General features: G+C 43.9%; 1 protein-coding gene across 2 annotated transcripts in view; it reads right to left on the bottom strand.

Moving 5' to 3' along the window:
• GNPTAB (N-acetylglucosamine-1-phosphate transferase subunits alpha and beta) overlaps positions 1–12,717 on the bottom strand; it is a 79,816-nt gene extending 67,099 nt beyond the window's left edge. Inside the window, exon 1 of one of the 2 annotated variants that reach the window (XM_073900400.1) lies at positions 12,406–12,717. In XM_073900400.1, the coding sequence (XP_073756501.1) occupies positions 12,406–12,470 (65 nt within the window). In that variant the 5' untranslated portion in view covers positions 12,471–12,717. The remainder of the gene's footprint in view (positions 1–12,405) is intronic. The other variant, XM_025882372.2, reaches the window with a different exon arrangement.
• Positions 12,718–18,934: the final 6,217 nt, after the last annotated feature.

The following is an 18,934-nucleotide window of genomic DNA, read 5'->3' as shown; positions in this document are numbered from 1 at the left end:
CTAAACTTATCTACTTTCTATTAAGGTTAAATTTAGAAACAAACTGATCACTGCAGGTGACCTTTCTATATTTAGATACTAGGACAAAGTATGTCTGCACTTAACTTCCTGGTGCCAGGTTCTATTCTAGGGGCTGAGGATACAGCAGTGAATAAGACAGAAAATCTGTTCCCAGAGCTTACTTTTTGGTGAAGCGAGAGAAGACATTAAATATATACACAGACACACATTTTCAGACTAAGTACTATTTAAAAAAAAGAAGAAAAAGGGGACTATAATAAGGAATGGCCTGCTGAAAAAGGCTACTTTAGGTTGGGTGAAAAGGTGTTACTGAGCTAAGACCTGTAAGACAAAAAGGGGCCCAAGACATGATGGGTCTGGACGCAGTGGTCTCCAGGCTGATGGGACTGATAATGCAAAGCTCCTAAGGCAGAAACAAACTTGATGGTTCAGGGAATAAAAAGACAGTGAATACACCAGTTCTAAGTCTAACCTCAGGTAGGTTTAAAGTATCCGCCTGATTTTTTATGCCTTTACCACTGTCTTGAGAAGAACATGCATAGGATGGCCCACTGGTCCCAGGAGGATGCAAGACAACCAAATCCCACCTAGATGATCCAATTCCCAAGTGTCCAGCACATCAAGGGAATAAATGTCATTTAAAAAAAGATTCCATTTATTTGAAAAAGAGAGAGAGAGAGCACAAGCAAGGGGAGGAAGCTAATCCGACACAAGGCTCAATCCCAGGACCCTGGGATCATGAACCTGAGCTGAAGGAAGACACTTAACTGACTGAGCCACCCAGGCGCCCAGAATAAATGTAATTTTAAGCCATGGGATTGGCAAATTTTTTTTCTATAAAGGCCCAAAAATAGTAATCATCTGAATAGTCTCTATTTTCTTCAGGATGAATCCAAATTCTTTCATATCATTCAACAGCCAAGTCCTAAACTGGCTACTACATGCCTCTCCAGCTTCAATCCCCAGTGTGCTGCAGCCCTTCAGAACTACTTTTGTTCCTGAGAAGTGATAATGCCTCTCAAACCCATGCCTTTACACCTATGGCATTCTTCCCTATTGAAAAGGGGTGTCTGTGTGTAGCGGGAGGGGGTCCCCTTCCTTCCCTTGGGCCATCTATCCGATTTCCTTCAAGATCCAGTTCAAATGTCACTTACGTCTGAGAAACACCTGTGCCTTGTCCTTCAACTTAATTTATCGCAATGCATTTTGTCTACATGCTTGCCCATCTCCCTGTTTAGAGTGAGCTCCTCAAGAGCAGAAAGAAACTGAAACATCTTTGTGTCTCTAGTAGGCAGCAGAGTACCTGGCCCCGAGTAGGCACCTCCATAAATCTCTGTCGAATAAACAACTTCTGAAAATTTGGTAAAGAAGTTTTATCCAATTTGGAATTAATCAGAGATAGAAATGAAGCTAATGGGGGCGCCTGTGTGGCTCAGTTGGTTGAGCATCTGCCTTCAGCTCAGGTGATGATCTCAGGGTCCTGGGATCAAGCCCCACATAGGGCTCTCTGCTCAGCAGGGAGTCTGTTTCTTCCTCTCAATCTCCCTCTGTGCTTCCTCTCTCTTCACTCTCTCAAATAAATAAAATCTTAAAAAAAAAAAAAGAAATTAATTTAATGGCATGAGGTAGTGAAGCGGGAATAAAAGGCATATGGGGAGGAGGAGATAAACTAGAACCTAAAAGAAGAAACCATTTTAGGAAGCAATTTTAAAGTGGGCAATATGGTTTTTAGTCTGATGGTAGAATGCAATAGGCTCTCCCTGCACAAGTGTGACTTAGTCTGTAACATTTTTCAAAGATCACTTTTTTCCCCTGCTTAATTTAGTGCAAGTATGAATCACACACAGGCTGACTAATCATCTGCTAAAGACACTGCATGTGGATCACAAGACTCGAACAATCAATCTAAAGGACAGTAAGAGATACTACAAGATATATTGTGAACATGCAGAACTTACTACAGCTACACTTGTTACATTTTAGAAGGAACTAGAATAACATACATTATTGTAAAGCACAGCCTGTATTAAATTAATGCACTTACTGCCTCTGTTTTCCTATCAACATAATAAATAAAGCACACTCAGGTAAAGAAATCATTGTGAACCTTTCAGCTCTGTCTCTAAGGAAAGATTAATGTACTTTTCAATGTGACCTTTGGCACCAGACCAGAAGGTTGGTCTCCGGCTGCTCTCTTCACTGAGCATCCTGGCCAAGGGAAGAACAGTCCTGGGACGGGACATGTGGCATTTATTTAGCATTTACTGAACACCTTGCACCAGGCACTATGCAAGGTGCCTTGCATACATTAGGCATGTCATTTAAACCATCTTTCCTCACTAAGGCTCAATCACAATCAATGAATAAAAATAATTTTTTTAAGTATTCATTCAACAAAGCACTTATTCGTTCACTTAACACCTATAGTTAGCATCTGGCAGAGCAAATGAACTTGTCCATCTTGCTCAGTTTTGTATCCCAAGATGTCAGCGGAGTGTCTGGCACATAATGGAACACAAAGACCAGATGATTTTGCCTCCTAAATCTCTCAAATCTATCCACTTCTCCTAACATACCCTTCTACCAGCCTAGTCCAAGGCTCCTCATTAAGTGCCTGCAGCCATTCTTGCTCTCCCTCTAACTCAGGTTTTTCCACTCTGGCACTATTGACCTTTAATACCTGAAAACCCGGTGTGGGGGCTGTCCTGTGCATTACAGAAAATTCATCAGCATCCCTGGCCTCCACTCACTAAAAGACAGTACATAATAACCTTGAATGGCATCCCATTGTTCCTAGGACAAACACCCAAATCCTGAACACCTAATCTACCAAGTGCTGGGAAGTGGGTACCACCAACTGCACCAGTCTCCCCTAGATCCTCACTTTCTCTTGCTCTCCAGCCTCCAGTCACATGGGCCTGTGTTCACCTTCTCAAATGTACCCCAACTTCAAGACCTTCACGTTGGTTCTAGAGTCTGAGCACTACTGATATTTCGGGCTTGATAATCTTTGCTGTGGGGCCTGTCCTGTGCATATGTTTAGCAGAATCTCTGGCCTCCACCCACTAAAGGCCAGTAGCACCAACCCCACCCCGTGCCCCAGCTGTGACAACCTAAAATATCTCCAGACATTGCCAAATGCCTCTGGGGGCAAAATCGCCCCTGGTTGACAACCAATGGCCTAGAGAGCACACTCGCCCTGCTCTGTCCTCTGCCCCAGCACCTGTGACCCTTCAAAGTTGAGCTGCACTTACATCAAGAAAGCCTCTCCCGACCCAGGCACCCGACAGGATGGTGAGACCACTGCTGGTCTCTTCCACAACACCCTCTCCTTCTTTGTAGCGTTTCTCACAAACTGTCATTAAGAAGCATTTAATGTCTGATTGTACAACCAGAATATAAACTCCTCGTCTGCAGGAGCAGCCTGCTTTGCTCTATGCTCTATGCTCGGGGGCCTAGCACTGTGCTCAAAGAATGTGCTGTCAGAAGAATGATTCTGGCATTCTGCTGGGCGCAGTGACCCCAAGATAAGAAAGGCAACGTCTTTGTGCTCAAGATGCTGAGTACAGAAATGGCACATAGGTTTCATCTCCTGGGCAAACTCAATTAACTGCACCAAGAAAACGTGCACGTAGAAATGTTTCTCCTGAGGCACCAAAAGACCAGATGTCACATTCCAAAGTGAAGAGTTGAAACAAGAGGCAAAGTTTCCTCAGGAGATGGTTGAAAACTCATCCAAATCATGGTAGAAAGGTCCAGGGGAGGGTTTAGGAAGCAGCTGGCATTCTGCAAATCCACTTGATCTCACTGAAAGGGGAAGGTGGAGATCTTTTTTTTTTCCATTCTCCTCAAGCCAGGGAAAGGGCTCAGTGGGACCACCAAGATAGCCCACTACAGGTCTGTGCAGGGGGATGGATGCCACATCCGTCTCACACCCAAGAAACAGAAGGGCAGGCTGGCTAACTGCTCTGAGGACAAAGGAGAGGTTGCTGCTACGCTGGAATCAGCCCACGCTACCCCACTTTGAGCTGACAGGGTTCAGGATACACTACTCCAAAATACAGCACCTTGGCTTATTGAATATTTCAAGCTGAAGAAATCTGAGAAACAGCAGATGCAGAAAGAATTTTCTGACCTTCCCCTGAAGCAGGTAATCAGACTCTCTGTGAGAGGTGCCCTCCTTACACCAGGAGGAAAGAAGCATCCTTATCTCCAAAGAACAAGTATTGCCGAAAGGAATCTGAATGAACAGGCCTTGTGTTTCCCCAGCTTACTACACTTAGCTCATTCTCTTTTTTTATCCTATCACAATTTTCCCAAACTCTCCATTCATTAAACCTTCAATAAAAATACTCAGGTTTAACTACTTTTTTGGGTCTTTATTTCCTTATGTAAGCTCCCACATCATGTAAAACTTATATTAAATAAATATGTATGCTTTTCTCTTATCAATCTGTCTTTTGTTACAGGGGCCTTAGCTAAGAACTTAGAAGAGTAGAAGAAAAAGATAAACTTCCTCTCTTACAAAGCAAAGCACATCAGTCTCCCATGCACAGATGTGTGCCACACACAAGAGAATACCTGCAGAGGGTCATCTTAGACCAGGTCCAGGGCCCCCCAAAAGAAAAGCAAAGAGACTGAGATGAGAGGCTCACAGTACTATCAGATTCCTAGGGACCAAGGAAGGAGCAAGCAACCAGCCTAAACGAAGAGGCATTTGCTCTCACCAGAGTTAAAGCAAGTCATGGCTCTCAGGTTGTGGTCTCTGAAGGAGGTCCTCTGAAAGCACTCAAGACAGAACAAGCTCTTTGGAATCTCCTGCACCTGTTTTGGAACGACTTTCCTGCCCTCGCTTCCTTTCCCTCTTCTAGGTGCTCCAACCTCCTAGGGTGCTGGCCCCTAGAAAGGGCCAGAAACAGGCTATGGAGGTGAAGAAGCATCAGATGAAGAAAGAGAAAAGTAGCCCACTGTGCCCAACCTTCCTTCCTCAATTGTAGGCTTTCTGCCTAGGGCAGGCCTGAGCAGGCCTTACGTAAAAGGCTTCAAATTCAACAGGCTTGAAGTCACTGAAATGACATTATGTTTCATAATTTGAAGTGACCACAAGACTCTTTATTACCAGGATGCTTGGGTGGCTCAGTCGCTTAAGCATCTGCTTCCAGCTCGGGTCATGATCCCAGGGTCCTGGGATCAAGTCCCACATCAGGCTCCATGCTCAGTGGGGAGCCTGCTTCTCTCTCTGCCTGCCGCTCCTCCGTTTGTGCTCTCTCTCTCTGACAAATAAAAAAAAAAATCTTAAAAAAAAAAGACTTTTTATTACCTAGCAGTGACAAGAAAAGGCTTAAGCCCATCTGAATTTTCACCGAAAGGCAGAGGTAGAACTAACCCTACAAGTTGATAAAAAGGGCCAGTGGGAGATAAAGACACTTGCTACACATCAGTTGTGCTTATTCAACATGAGAAATGCTACACATCCCACCAGTTGTGCTTACTGAACATGACACTTACAGCCATGATCTACCCAGCACCACTTACCTACTCTTTCCTAATAGAACTCCATACCCACATAACACAAATGTTCAGGAGACAGGCCCTAAGTTCAGGAATGGATCAGACTGGTCCAAAAGCAACCTCTTCCTCCTTTCAAGGGGTGTTTTTAGGAATGCCTCTATGATCCAATTCCAGGAAAGGTTTGCTGAGGTCTTGGGTCAAGTTCTTCCTCCATACTCTGGGAGAGCTCTCAGGAGCTAGAGGAATCCCACACTGTTAAAGAATTATTCTGAAGCTATGTTTGGGTGCAGTGAAGAAAAAGCACCATGATGAACGCTGCTGTCTGTCAAAGGGAGGCAGAGTGGTAAGGTCTGCACTGTAGGCAGGTAGAAGGAAGTGTGGAATTAGATCTTGTCGTCAAAGCAGCTGGAGACGGCGGAGTCACAAACGTCTGGATGGGGGTCTGAAACGCGACATCCCCCGTAAGAGGAGATGGCCAAGGAGCAAAGCCTGGAGAATCTCAACATTTAAGTCTTGAGAGAAAACAGTGGGTGGGCAAGGAGAACAGGGAGGGTAGTCTCTGTGAAGAAAGAGAGAGTGAGAATATCTCAACCAGGTGTGCCAGGTGCTGCAAGAAGGTTAAGTTTTTTCTCTCACAACATGCTAAATTGCATTAACAAAATGAACAATATTTAGACCTCATTGCTAAAACTGTAACTATCAAATCACCATACTAAAGATACACAATGAATCGCTGCTGAAAGATGTAAGGGCACATGAACTGCGTATTAACATGGCCAACAACAACAACAAAAAACACACCCAACTAAGAATACAGGTTTCACAGATAGAATAATTAGTAAGACATCCAAAACGGAAATAACTTTTTTACATCTTTTGGAAGAAGGTACAAGGCTAACAGCTATCACAGTCACAATGCCAACAGTAAGGCCCAGGAAAGGAAATGGGTTTTGGCTCGAGGCACTGTGTAGACCATGTGCTGCTCTGGCCCTTCTCTTGATAACAGCCTCGTGACTGCCCTCTGGGGAACCCCCTTCAGTTCCTGTGGTTGAGACTGACAGCACCACCCACAACCCTAGCTCTGGGGACGGTCCAGGCAGTTAACGAGGGCATAGCAAAGGCACTCGTTCCATGGCTGGGCAGGCCACCCTGGGTCTAGCTGGCACTAAGGAGAAAGAAACTCAACTGACAGACTAGAAGCTGCAGGGGCTGGCTGCAATCTCCTCCCATATGGGCAGCACTTGCCTGGGTACTAAACCAACAGAGCTAGAGACTAGGGACAAAAAGAGATTCCTGATGTCATCATTTGAGCACCTCTATCCAACCCTGTGAGAAGCTTCACCCTGTTTTTCAACAACATGAGTCAAAAAACTACCTTTTTCTTAAGGCAGGTCTGAGTTGGGTTCTGTCACTTGCAACGAAGTGCTGATGGTATCAGTTCAAACCACTAACAGTTCAAAAGCGAAAAGTTCCTGCCTCCTTGTAAAAATCTCAACTTCCTCTAGGATGTTTCAACCCCTAATTTTCTTCCTTTCCTCTGACTTTCTAAGCAATTACTGTGTACCCATTCAATTACTTACTTCCTTGTATTGTTACTCATATCTATAGCATGGCCTCACCTCAACTAGACAAACATGGCCAAAGATGACCTGTAATTCTCTGTATATCTGCTAACACCTTTTTCACCATAAAAAGTACAATCAGACCAATGGTGTCTGAGAAATCAAAGGTAGCTAGAGATGGGTCCGCATCAGGGTAGAAATCTTAACTTTTGGAAATGAACTTGAAGGGATGTTTATTAAGATCACCCAATTAACTAATGCATTCACCCATCCATATCAAGTATTTATTTGGCACCAACTGGGTACCCAGCACCTCCTAGGTGCTAAGAATATAGCAGGTACTAAGACAAGGTCCCTGCTTTGACAGTTAGCAGGGTTGTGTATCTTTCCCAAACCCCACAAAAGAAAGAGACCATTTAAAAAGGCTCTGTGTGGCCACTGGCATTTTCTCTCTAGTGCAAATGACATTACAGTTTATGCTTTCTCATATGAAGCACTCAATAAATGTATATTCACAGAACATGAAAGCTAAAATGAGGGTCTGAGAAATCTCAACTTTTTAAAACATTTTTAATTAATGAAAGCTTTCCTCACCCCTGAAAGAAATCTACACGAGATAAGGTAACAGATAAGCGTGGCTGCCCCAAACCAGGAGGCAGCTGGGAGTACCAACACAGCATGGAAAGCACTGAAGGTCACCGTTTATGCTGGAACTAGAACCAGGCCAGAGGCTGTCTCCCAATTCTCAGGCCAGGTCCCTTGGACTCCACCTATTTGTTGCCTTTGACAAAGAACACACTCAAAATATACGCTTAATGAGTGAACTAATCAAATACAAACACGGTAATTACCGTGTATTTCTTTCTTCAAATTGAGCCAGGATGAGAAACTGGTCACCAAGGCTGAGTATGACTTTGACTGGATCCAATTTTCAACCTTCTTTTTCACAGAACAGTAACATCTCATTAATCCAAAATGGCAGAAGGCAGACAAGCAAAAGGGAGCAGGGAGGCCAGGGGAAAGTTACTACCCAGTATGGGTAGATTCTACCTAAATCTGCTTCCTCGTGGAAGTTAATTTTGGCGTACTTACTTGTTTCCATACATGCAGATACACTCCTATACACCCAGCTGTGATTTACAATCCTCTATTCGCAATCCCGAAATCCAGAAAGTTCTCAACACTGAAGACCTTTTTGTACCTTATTTGACAACAAAACCTGACCACCTGAACTCATTTGGTGGCAAAACTTGGCCTACAACTGACTGGAAACTATTTACAGTATTTATTTTCCTGAGTAAAAATACTCCTATGTTTCACTGTAAAAGATACTGATGTTTAATTATAAGGTTAATTCAGTAGAATTCCTAGATAAGGGATGGTGGATTTGTATATAAATGGTTCAACTAAATACAGATGGCCCTGAAGTAATAAAATTTTACTTCAAAAGCACATGTTTTAAAGTCTACAAAATATCAACCAACAGAGGACAAATATTTAAAGTCAGAAGTTTCTGAGCTAAAAATGATCTCAGGAGCACAGTAATCTAGTGCCCGGATTTGCAGATGTGGGGATGTAGGCTCCCAGAGGCCACAGGATTTATCCAATCAACTAGTTTACATTAGATAAGCTCCTATCTGCTTCTCACCCCAAGGCAGTACACTTCCGTGGCTATTAGCACCCATCCTGAGGGCTCTCCCTGTGGTTTGGATCCAGCTCTGCTTTTGTTGAATCAGAGTTCCCAAGAGTTCTCCAGAAACTACCTGGCTCAAGTTTAAGGGAAATTTTTTTAAAAATACTATGTGTTGGGCGCCTGGGTGGCTCAGTTGGTTGAGCAACTGCCTTCGGCTCAGGTCGTGATCCTGGAGTCCCGGGATCGAGTCCCGCATCGGGCTCCCTGCTCAGCGGGGAGTCTGCTTCTCCCTCTGACCCTCCCCCACCTCATGTGCTCTCTCTCTCTCTCTCAAATAAATGAATAAATAAAATCTTTAAAAAAAAATACTATGTGTTAATACTTCCCTCCCTCAATTATATTTTTCTTCCTCAAAATTTGGATGAGTGTACAAAGGGCTTATCAAAAGGCAGCAGCCAATACCACTTACACTGAGACGGGGGAAAATTATTAATGAATTCACAGTTAACAAGGACCTTCTTAGCCCTTTTATCCACTGCAATTAGTGAAGTTGTTAACAAGTTGGTAACATTAACCGTATGATGGGAGTATTCTACTTGAAGGGTTTATTTCAAAATAAGGACTAAGAGCATAAAACAGTTGATGATAATACAGTAGCAGTACCTACTACCATTTAATGAAAGTCTGTTATGTGCCAGGAACCTCGAATGGTGCCTTGTAGAAGAGGTCTTATTTAATCCTATCAACCCTGCAATGAAGGTGTTCTTAGCTCCATTTCAAAGATAAGGAAGCTGGAGTTCAAAAAGGTTAAGTATCTTTTCCAAAATCATACAAAGGACAGCCCAGATCGTGTTGAGAGACCATGAAGAGATGTGCTTAAGAGCAGTACAGCTCTGGGACCATACAGTGTCCCGGTTGAAAGCCCAGCTCTGCTATGAACTAGCTAATCTGTGCAAATGCTTCAGTTTCATCACGTACAAAATTGGTATAATAATAGTGCCCATCTTGCAGGGGTGCTGTCATGAAGATTAAATGAGTTAATATAGGACGCCTGGGTGGCTCAGTGGGTTAAGCGTCTGCCTTCGGCTCAGGTCATGATCCCAGGGTCCTTGGATCAAGTCCTGCGTTGGGCTCCCTGCTCAGTGGGGAGCCTGCTTCTCCCTCTGCCTGCCGCTCCCCCAGCTTGTGCACACACTCTCTCTGACAAATAAATAAATAAAAATCTTTAAATAACATTTAAAAAATAAATAAAAGTTAATATATGTAAAGCAGTTAAAAGAGTGCCTAGTATCTGGTTAGCCCTATATATTAGCTATTATCATTAACACTGGCACCAGCATTCAAACCCTGATCTGCCTAATCCCATGGCTCCTCTTTTCCACCGTGCTGCCGAAATTGTACTACGGGGGTGCCTGGCTGCCTCAGTCAGTAGACTGTGCAACTCTCAGATCTCCAAGTCATCAGTTCAAGCCCCACATTGGGTGTGGAACCTATTTAAAAGAAAAAGAAAAAAGAAAGAAATTGTACTACAGGCAATATATTAGTGGCACTGAGCCAGCTGTCTCCACCTCCCATGTCATGTGTTGACATTCTTCATCTATTATTTCTTTTGTCTGTTCCAAACTTTAAGATTTGTGGCCCATTTCAAAGCTAACAAATGTCTTTCTTTTGGTAAATAAATAACCAGGCATGGAATACATAAAATGAAAAATTCTAGCAACTGCTACCTTTCAGTCACCTTCACACTGCCGAGGTGTTAGTAAACAGCTATCTTAAGTTTACTCAGGACCAAAAAAATCTTCTATCAAGACACTTAACTGTGCATAGATCTATTCACTGTATTAAATTGCAGTACATGAAACAAAGAATAGCAGTGGTATAACATTAGGCACATATTCCACACTTACATGTCTGGGGCACTTTCTCACCCTGACGTATAAGACTTATTTTCATTTGCCTCTAAAACAAGAACTATTAAAAGTGGAAAGCAATGCCACATAATTCATTCACTCATTAAACAAATATTTAGACTGCCTATGCTGGCAGTATCTGGCACAGTGCTTGGTTCAGGATTACAGTAGTTTTAAAAAGACAGCACCCTCTCTTATGAAGCTTACAATCCAGCATGGGTAGACTTTTAGCAAATGTATACTGTGGCATTTCTAAAAACCATTCTCTTAATTTTAAAACCTTCTGGTGCACTTGGGTGGCTCAGATGGTTAAGCGTCTGCCTTCAGCTCAGGTCATGATCCCAGGGTCCTGGGATCGAGTCCTGCATTGGGCTCCCTGCTCCTTGGGAGCCTATTTCTCCCTCTGCCTCTCTCTCTCTCTGTCTCTCATGAATAAATAAATAAAATCTTTTAAAAAATAAATAAATAAATAAAACCCTCTGCAACCTCCTGCCAAAAAAAGGAAATATTAAAACAAGGAAACAGATGTCTAACAATTTGAAAATACAACTTTTCTCCAAGTTGCTATACTTATTTTTAAATGTGTTCTCTAAAATCATATACGTGTACTCTTCCAGTTCTGACCTACCCAGTCTCTGCAAACTTGTTTATGATAAAGAATACCGTATTAGACTGTCAATAATACAATAACTATCCAACCTAAACCAAAGGGTTGTTTCATTCAAGGAAATGTTTAATCTACTACCCTCTCAGAGGCAAAAAATCTATTAAACCTGGGCGTCTCCACCTCCCCAAACCTGCTGTGTGGACCCTCTAAAGAGTTTACAGAGTCTAACCAAACTACTTTATTGCACATTAACTAAGAGCAGATCAAGAAAGGCCGAACTTGTGTGATCCAGAGTCTAAATTATTAGCAGAGCCCATGACCCAAGGGCTTGTACTGGCTCCCAAGAGGTTGGGTGCTGGAGTCCAAGTCAAGGCTTCCTGGTCAGGTGACGGGGCCCTAGCCTCAGCTGATCTCGAGATAGGGAAGAATGTCTGGAGCTGCCACCAGATCTCTCACATTCGTGTGTGCACATCTACCAGTAGAGCCTCTACAGGATAACTGGTGTTGTCCCCAGTAACAGAGCAAAAGTGCAAAAAAAAAAAAAAATCCCTTTCACAAGTCAGTCTTGAAATTTGGGGCCAGTACCTTGTCCTCACTGGAAATTCACGTACAAAAAAACACACACCCCTTGGAGAAAGTTTTGACATTCATAAAGAAACGCGATTATGATGACAAAGTGCCTTTGTCAAAAGCGAAAAGATGAGAAGGGTGACAACAGAGGAGAAAACCTGTAGGGGCAAGGAAGGAGAATTTTGGAGAATTTAGGAATGGGAAAAGACATCGACGCTGGGCCCCGCGAGGGGGCTTCGTGGAGGAAAACAGGCCTGAGGGAGAAAATCAAATGACTTGGGGAGCCCGAAGAAAGCACCTGGAGGCAAAGAGAACCGGCAGAACCAGCGCCTACCCTCAAACCGTCCGGAGGACGCGATCTGGATCCCAGATGTGAGCCCAGAGCTCGGGGAGATCTGAATTCTAGGAGCCTCCGGGGGAAAAGGCAGGCTCTGGGACGTGTCCCCGGAGCTTCAGCGAGGATGGGGAGGGAATAGGCAAGCACGCCTGGGCTCGGAGCGCCGCGGGGCTCGGCGAGGGCAGGGGCTCGGGGCGCCGCGGGGTCGTGCCGGTCCAAGGCGCCCGGGCCGGGGCACCCGCGCCGCTACTCACCTCTCCGAATTGGAAGGCAGAGACGATGGTGACCACGACGCCCACGAAACAGACGTAGAGCCCATACCTGTGGGACAGGCAGGTATAGGTCTGTCTCTGTAAGAGCTTAAGCAGCATCAGGCCGCCGCCACGCCACGCCACGCCACGCCCCGAGCAGCCACGGCCGCCGCCGCCTCAGAGAGCCGCCATTCAGCAGCCCCTGCCCGCCCGCCGCGCTCAGGTCACAAGAGGCGGCCGCCACGCATTGCCGCTCCGGGTGATCGTCGCCCGCTCGGCTCCGCGCCGCGGCCGCCGCTTCCGGGAGCCGGGAGCCCACGCCCTCGGCGCGGCGGAGGGCGGACCCGCGGCCCGCGAGGCGGCCGGCGCCGCCCGGGTCTAGCCCGGCGAGAGTCGGCGGCGACGGTGGCGGCGGGGCAGCCAGCGCCACCTGGCGGGCGGAGGGGAGGGGGGAGGAGCGGAGCGTAGGCGAGCGCCTTTCCCATCCGCGCGTGCGCGGGGGCCTCTCGGGTCCGCTGGGATCCGCAGAGTTGGGAACGCACGGAGACCGGACTGGACCGTGCAAGGTCGCTGTGCCACAGACGGCGTTATGAGTACCTGTGCGCACAAAACCCTTTCTGCATTTACAGTAATTGGGAAATTATGATAAATCATTTTTACAGCGCTAAGAGGAGATAGTCTGTGAGGCTCCCTTCCCCTCTGTCTTCTTGTTGTTTAAAAGAGGAAACTTTTGGGCTAAATGTGCCCAAACCCAAATTCAATTCATTCATGTAGTCACTGAATGTGTAGTGAGTGTCCGGTGCCTGGCAAGTGCTTGGTGCTGGGTATTAAAAAATGAACTTGACCTGGCGACTGTTGCCAGGGAGTCTGGCTGGGGAGATAAACCCGCAAACCACTAAGTACTAAAAAGTTAAGATAGAAATCGTGTGAAGTATCGGAGGGGAACCAAGACGGTGGTAGTGGTCAATTAATTCTACTTTGGCACCAAGTGATTTCCAGGAGGGCCTCTCCTCGGCGCCTCTTATTTGGGAGAGATTTTTATTTTCTCTCAGTATACCCTAGTTAATATGATTTTTGTTTTGGTCTAGTCACCCTGGAAAACAGTACACGTAGCCTATGTTGCCATCATTTATAGCCTTTTTAGAATCGTCTTCAGAAGCAGCTTAAGGAAATACTCAAAATATGCCCTTAATTGGATGGTGAGATAGAATGAACAGATCAGTCCAAGGTAAGGCATTTACACTTTTTAGTCAATTCTTTTAATCCTTCTTTAGGAAAAGCTGATTACATGCTCTACATGCATGACGCAAATTAGGGCAGTTGTGTGAGACACGCAGTTCTGGGGCTTTTCAAGCATGGTAACAGATATAAAATCATCTAGCATTCAACAGGACTCTGTTATACAGTGTTTGTTTCCACAATGATGGCCAGCATTTACTTAGAATCTACTGTAGACAGGGGTTCAGCTAACCCTCACAACAACCTTATGAAGGACATAGCGTTATTATCCCCATTCTACAGATGAAGAAATTGAGGTACAGTGAAGTTAAATAACTGTCTAACATCACATGACCACTAAATGACAGAATTGAGATTTGAACAGTATACTTAGGCTCTAAAACAGGGCTGGGGGTGGGGGGAAGTGAGTTGTCCTGCAAGTGCAAGGTCAAGACAGATTCTTTGTTTAAAATTTTGATATTTTGTTCTTGGTGGATATTTTGTATTAATTTTGAGCTTTTTAAGTAATAGCATTAAAATATTATTCATCTTGTTTATTCATCTTGTTTAGTGAGTTTTGGGCTTTCCCTTAAATTTTGTACCCACGGCAAATGCCTCACTCTGCTAGCCCTGGCCCCTAGTCCTGGCCCTGCCTAGAAGCTATGGGTCTAAGAAAGTTTTCTTTGCTGTTTGCTTTTTCTTTTTTTTCTGCCTCTTTATGCTCCAACCAGAGAGCTTCAAGGGTGTCAGAAGAAGTTTTTGTCAAATTCTTTCTTCTGAAGAATTTACTCTTGCTTGCTCCCTCCCTCCTAAGCCAGTGTCATTAAACTTGAGTAAAATAATTGTGGGTATAAAATGATACATCTCTAGTAGCTACCTTATAGAGACATTAGGGAGATTAAATAAGATAATGCGTGAAAGCGCTTAAGTGCCTGGGATATTTTAAGTTAAGAAAAGAAATAAAAAATAGTCAAGAAAAAGTTATAAAAGTTAGAAAAGGTAAGAATATTTAGCTTTTTTCTGATAAGCAATGAGGCTTTTCACCGTGAGAATGATCTGATTAAGTATCTTCCAGAAGATTAATCTAGCAGTATGAAATTTGTGGAAATGATTTTATTTATTTATTTATTTATTTTTAGGATTTTATTTATTTATTTATCTGTCAGAGAGAGAAAGAGTGAGCATGCACAAGCAGGGGGAGCAGCAGAGGGAGAAGGAGAAGCAGGCTCCCCGCTGAGCAAGGAGCTGGATGCGGGACTCGATCCCAGGACCCTGGGATCATGACCTGAGCCGAAGGCAGACGCCTAACTGACTGAGCCACCCAGGTGTCCCATGAAATGATTTTAAACTATCAGCTTCTGAACAGTGGAAAAAAATACACAGTGGCATCTCATTTATCTCAAAATCTTTTATCTGGCAACCTTAAAAAGCCAGAAAAAAACAAGAAAGGAAAAAGACTGCCAGGAACCCACTGAAATCCATGAGTTTTGCTTTTAAGCAAACTCCTCGGTCCTCTCAAAATCTAATAAATACAATTCTGAGAAAATTTGTTGTCTCGGTTCTCAGTCCCTGACAGATCAGGGAAAGAAAAAATTAAGAGTTCCATTTCCTGTTCTTCTCCCGAGCAAGAAGTGATTTTAACAGATGATATTACAGAAAAATGAGAGAAAAAAATATTTTTTTAAAAAAGAAGTCAAACTGATTCAAAAAACATGACCATTTTGGGGCTAATAATGTAAGTAGAGGCAAGAACAGAGACATGTAAGGGAGGCACCAGTATCTCCCAGTACAGTAGGATAATGGGTGATATAGTGGTGAACCCAATCTTTGAGAAAAGTCCAAGAAATGTTTAGTGTTTATTCATCATTTGTCAATGAATACTCTGTGCTAGACATTTTACCAGGCCCTAGGGGTACCTAGTAAAGACTCCTGGGATTTACACTCTAGAAGGACAAACAGGTATTAAGTTAGTATTGTGAGGGGAGCTAATTTAGCCTAGAAGAACAGGGAAGGCTTCCTGGAGGAGGTGCTGACACCAAGGCTTGAGGACTAAAGATGGGAGGGTGGGAAGGGAAGTGTACTCCAGGCTGGACTGGCATGTTGAAGGCTCTAATCTAAAGCTGGAGAGGGTGGAGGTGCAATGAGATGGAGATGGAGAGATTGGCAGGGACTTGAGGGCTATATTAAGAACAAAGGATTTGAGGCACCCAGCTGGCTGTCGGAAAAGTATGCGATGCTTGATCTCAGGGTTGTGAGTTCCAGCCCCACGTTGGGTGTAGAGATTACTTAAAAATAAAATCATTTAAAAAAACAAAGACTTGGGATGGCTCAGTCAGTTTAGCCTCTGCCTTCAGCTCAGGTAATGATCCTAGGGTCCTGGGATCGAGTCCTGGATCGGGTTCCTTCCTCAGCAGGGAGCCTGCTTCTCCCTCTGCCTGCAGCTTCCCCTGCTTGCATGTGCTCTCTCTCTCTCTTTTTGGCAAATAAATAAATAAAATCTTAAAAAATAAAATAAATTAAAAAATAAAAAAAACAAAGACTAAATCTTAAAGATAACAAGAAATTTTAATAAAAACCAGAAAGTGACATGATCAGGTGAGAATTTTAAGAATCATAACCATTGTGTGGAAAATGTACTGGAGGTGACCCAAGGAGTTGAAGTGAGACCAGTGGCAGTAGAGTTATCGGATAAAATACAGAACCCCTAGTTAACTTTGATTTCAGATTAACAATGAATAATTTTTTAACTGTAAGTATATCTCATCCAATATCTGGGATTGACTTATACTAAAAAAATTATTATTTGTTGTTTATCTGAAATTCAAATTACCTGGGCATCCTGTATTTTTATTTGTCAAGTCTGGCAACCCTAGGTCAGAAACTACCAGAGAGTCCAGGCAAGGGGCACTAGTGGCTGGGAGGAGGGTCAGAACAAAGACAAGGGAGGGCGCCTGGGTGGCTCAGTTGGTTAAGCGACTGCCTTCCGCTCAGGTCATGATCCTGGAGTCCCGGGATCGAGTCCCGCATCGGGCTCCCTGCTCAGCGGGGAGTCTGCTTCTCCCTCTGACCCTCTCCCCTCTCCCCTCTCATGCTCTCTCATTCTCTCTCTCAAATAAATAAATAAAATTAAAAAAAAAAGAACAAAGACAAGGGAAAGAATCCAAGCTATATTTAGGAAATGAAACTGCCAGGACTTGGTGATGAAGGGTATTTGGAAAGCAGGCAGGCAGGGATAAGAGGCCCCTCTGCCCTGGGAGGAAACCACCCTTAAAAGGATTTTACACCACCCTGGAAGGAGCCCTCCACCCTTTCCCATGTGATAGATAGGTGACAAAAACCTGACTGGATGACAGGCACAGGGAGGGTTAATCAGATGAAAACAGCCCGCAAACAAGCCCATAAAAACCCCTAGACTTAGAAGCTCCTGTGGCAGGAGTTTCCCTCTCAGGTCCCCTCCCTCCTCGGGAGCTTTGTAGTACGGCTTTACTATCGCTCAATAAACCTTACTTTGCTGCCCACTCTTCTGTTTGGTCTACCTCTTCATTCTTCAAAGTGGCATGACCAAGAACCATGGGCGCCGATGGAGAAAAAAATCCTGTAACGTTGTTGGATCGATTGGATGTGGTAGGCACCACTGACTGCTGGTTCTCCAGATTGGGAACACCAGAGGAATGGTGGGCATGCAATACATATTTTAAATATATTTCCAAAATGGAACAATTACTGATAATAGGAAAAAATTGGGGGTTTAATATTTTAATTCTGTAAACTATGAGGTTTTCAGAAATGGGTCACTTTATTCCAAAAATACTAGATAAACCATCACTGTGTTCTTTTCACTGGTGCACTTTTCCAATTTTCTAATGACAAGATCCATCACAAAATCAAGAAAGGTATTTTTCCTTTTTTTTCCCAAAGATTTTATGTATTTATTTATTAGAGAAAGAGAGCACGCACACGTGGTGGGCAAGAGCAGAGTGGGGGAGGGAAAAGGAGAGAATCTCCAGCAGACTCTGCACTGCTAATAGCCAACAGGAGGCTCGATCTCACGACCCTGAGATCTTGACCAGAGCTGACACCAAGAGTCAGTGCTTAACAAACTGACCCAGCAGGTGCTCCTCTTTTTTCTTTTCAATATGTTCTTTACCCAATAGTATTTTTGAACATTAAGATGAAAACTTCAAACATCATAAAACCCTCTCTGAATTAAAAACAACAACAACAAAAACTGGCTAATCTTTTGCTACGGCATAGGAAAGAGTAATTTAAGCACATCACATATGATCAACCTATGGCATGGTGGGTAAGGTTTATTTCACAAGCAAGTTTTTAAAAATATTTTAAAGTTGTGAGATTTCACTGACAAATCCTAATCCTATGTCTAGTTTATTTTGAATAAATGAAAAGATCTGGCCACGCTGTGGCCACATTTTTGCATGACAGTGATCAGCTGTGGCTAAGTAGGGACTGCCTGCTCCCTTTGTTTGGGGCATGTGCTCACCATGGTCCATGGCTCCCTTTCATTTCCCCAGCCCTGAGGCTCAGAGTCCGTGACGTTTATTGTAGCCCTTGCACTATAATTTATTTTACAGGTGAGAAAGATTTCTTTGCACACACATCTTTATCAAACATGGTAAACAGAAGGTAGAGCCACAAGATTCAAATAAAATGGAGAGGAGGTCTTGTGTGTGTGTAGAAATAAAGATAGTAGCCTGAGTTACCCGGTTATATTTGCTCCCTCAATGATACTACCTGCCTGGTACTTGAGTATGAGATGCCCAAATTAAGCAGTCAGACTGTTGACTAATAGTTTAGATTTTGTTAAGATTAAAACCAAGGCAAGATCAGTTACGCAAGATTTATTCTCTCCTCCCCCTATCCCTGTGTACCTGTAAGTGCCTTACTCCTAAGGGATAAATCCTGGGATGCGCAGAATCTTATCAAAATCAGTTAGAATGCTACAAGAGATCATCAGAAATGCTAATTGTTCACTTGAGACAAAGATTAAACTGTGGTAGGTCTTCAGCGCCTTTTTTAGAAAAGGGGGATTGAACAGTACCATTTGATAGAATAAAACCAAAGAGCTAATGTCTCAAGATGTTTGCAATAACTGTCTTTCATTTCAAGACATGCTTCCCCCCCCAACATTTTATTAATACTCCTGGTCTCCCTTCCCTCTCCTCACCCCAGGAGAGGAGGAATGCACCCAACTGGTGAGGTTGAAAGGAATTGAACTGATCTGCCAGAGACAAGAGTTCTGATCCACTATCTGCCAGGCATGGGAGCATCTGTGCCGGGGCCTGAGGAAGGACCT

The sequence above is a fragment of the Callorhinus ursinus genome, unplaced genomic scaffold, assembly GCF_003265705.2.
Source record: "Callorhinus ursinus isolate GAN/ISIS: 27379988/994484 unplaced genomic scaffold, GSC_fseal_2.0 scaffold14, whole genome shotgun sequence".
Classification (NCBI taxonomy): domain Eukaryota; kingdom Metazoa; phylum Chordata; class Mammalia; order Carnivora; family Otariidae; genus Callorhinus; species Callorhinus ursinus.
The sequence above is the reverse complement of the archived record's forward strand: the minus strand, read 5'-3'. Positions and strand labels throughout refer to the sequence as shown.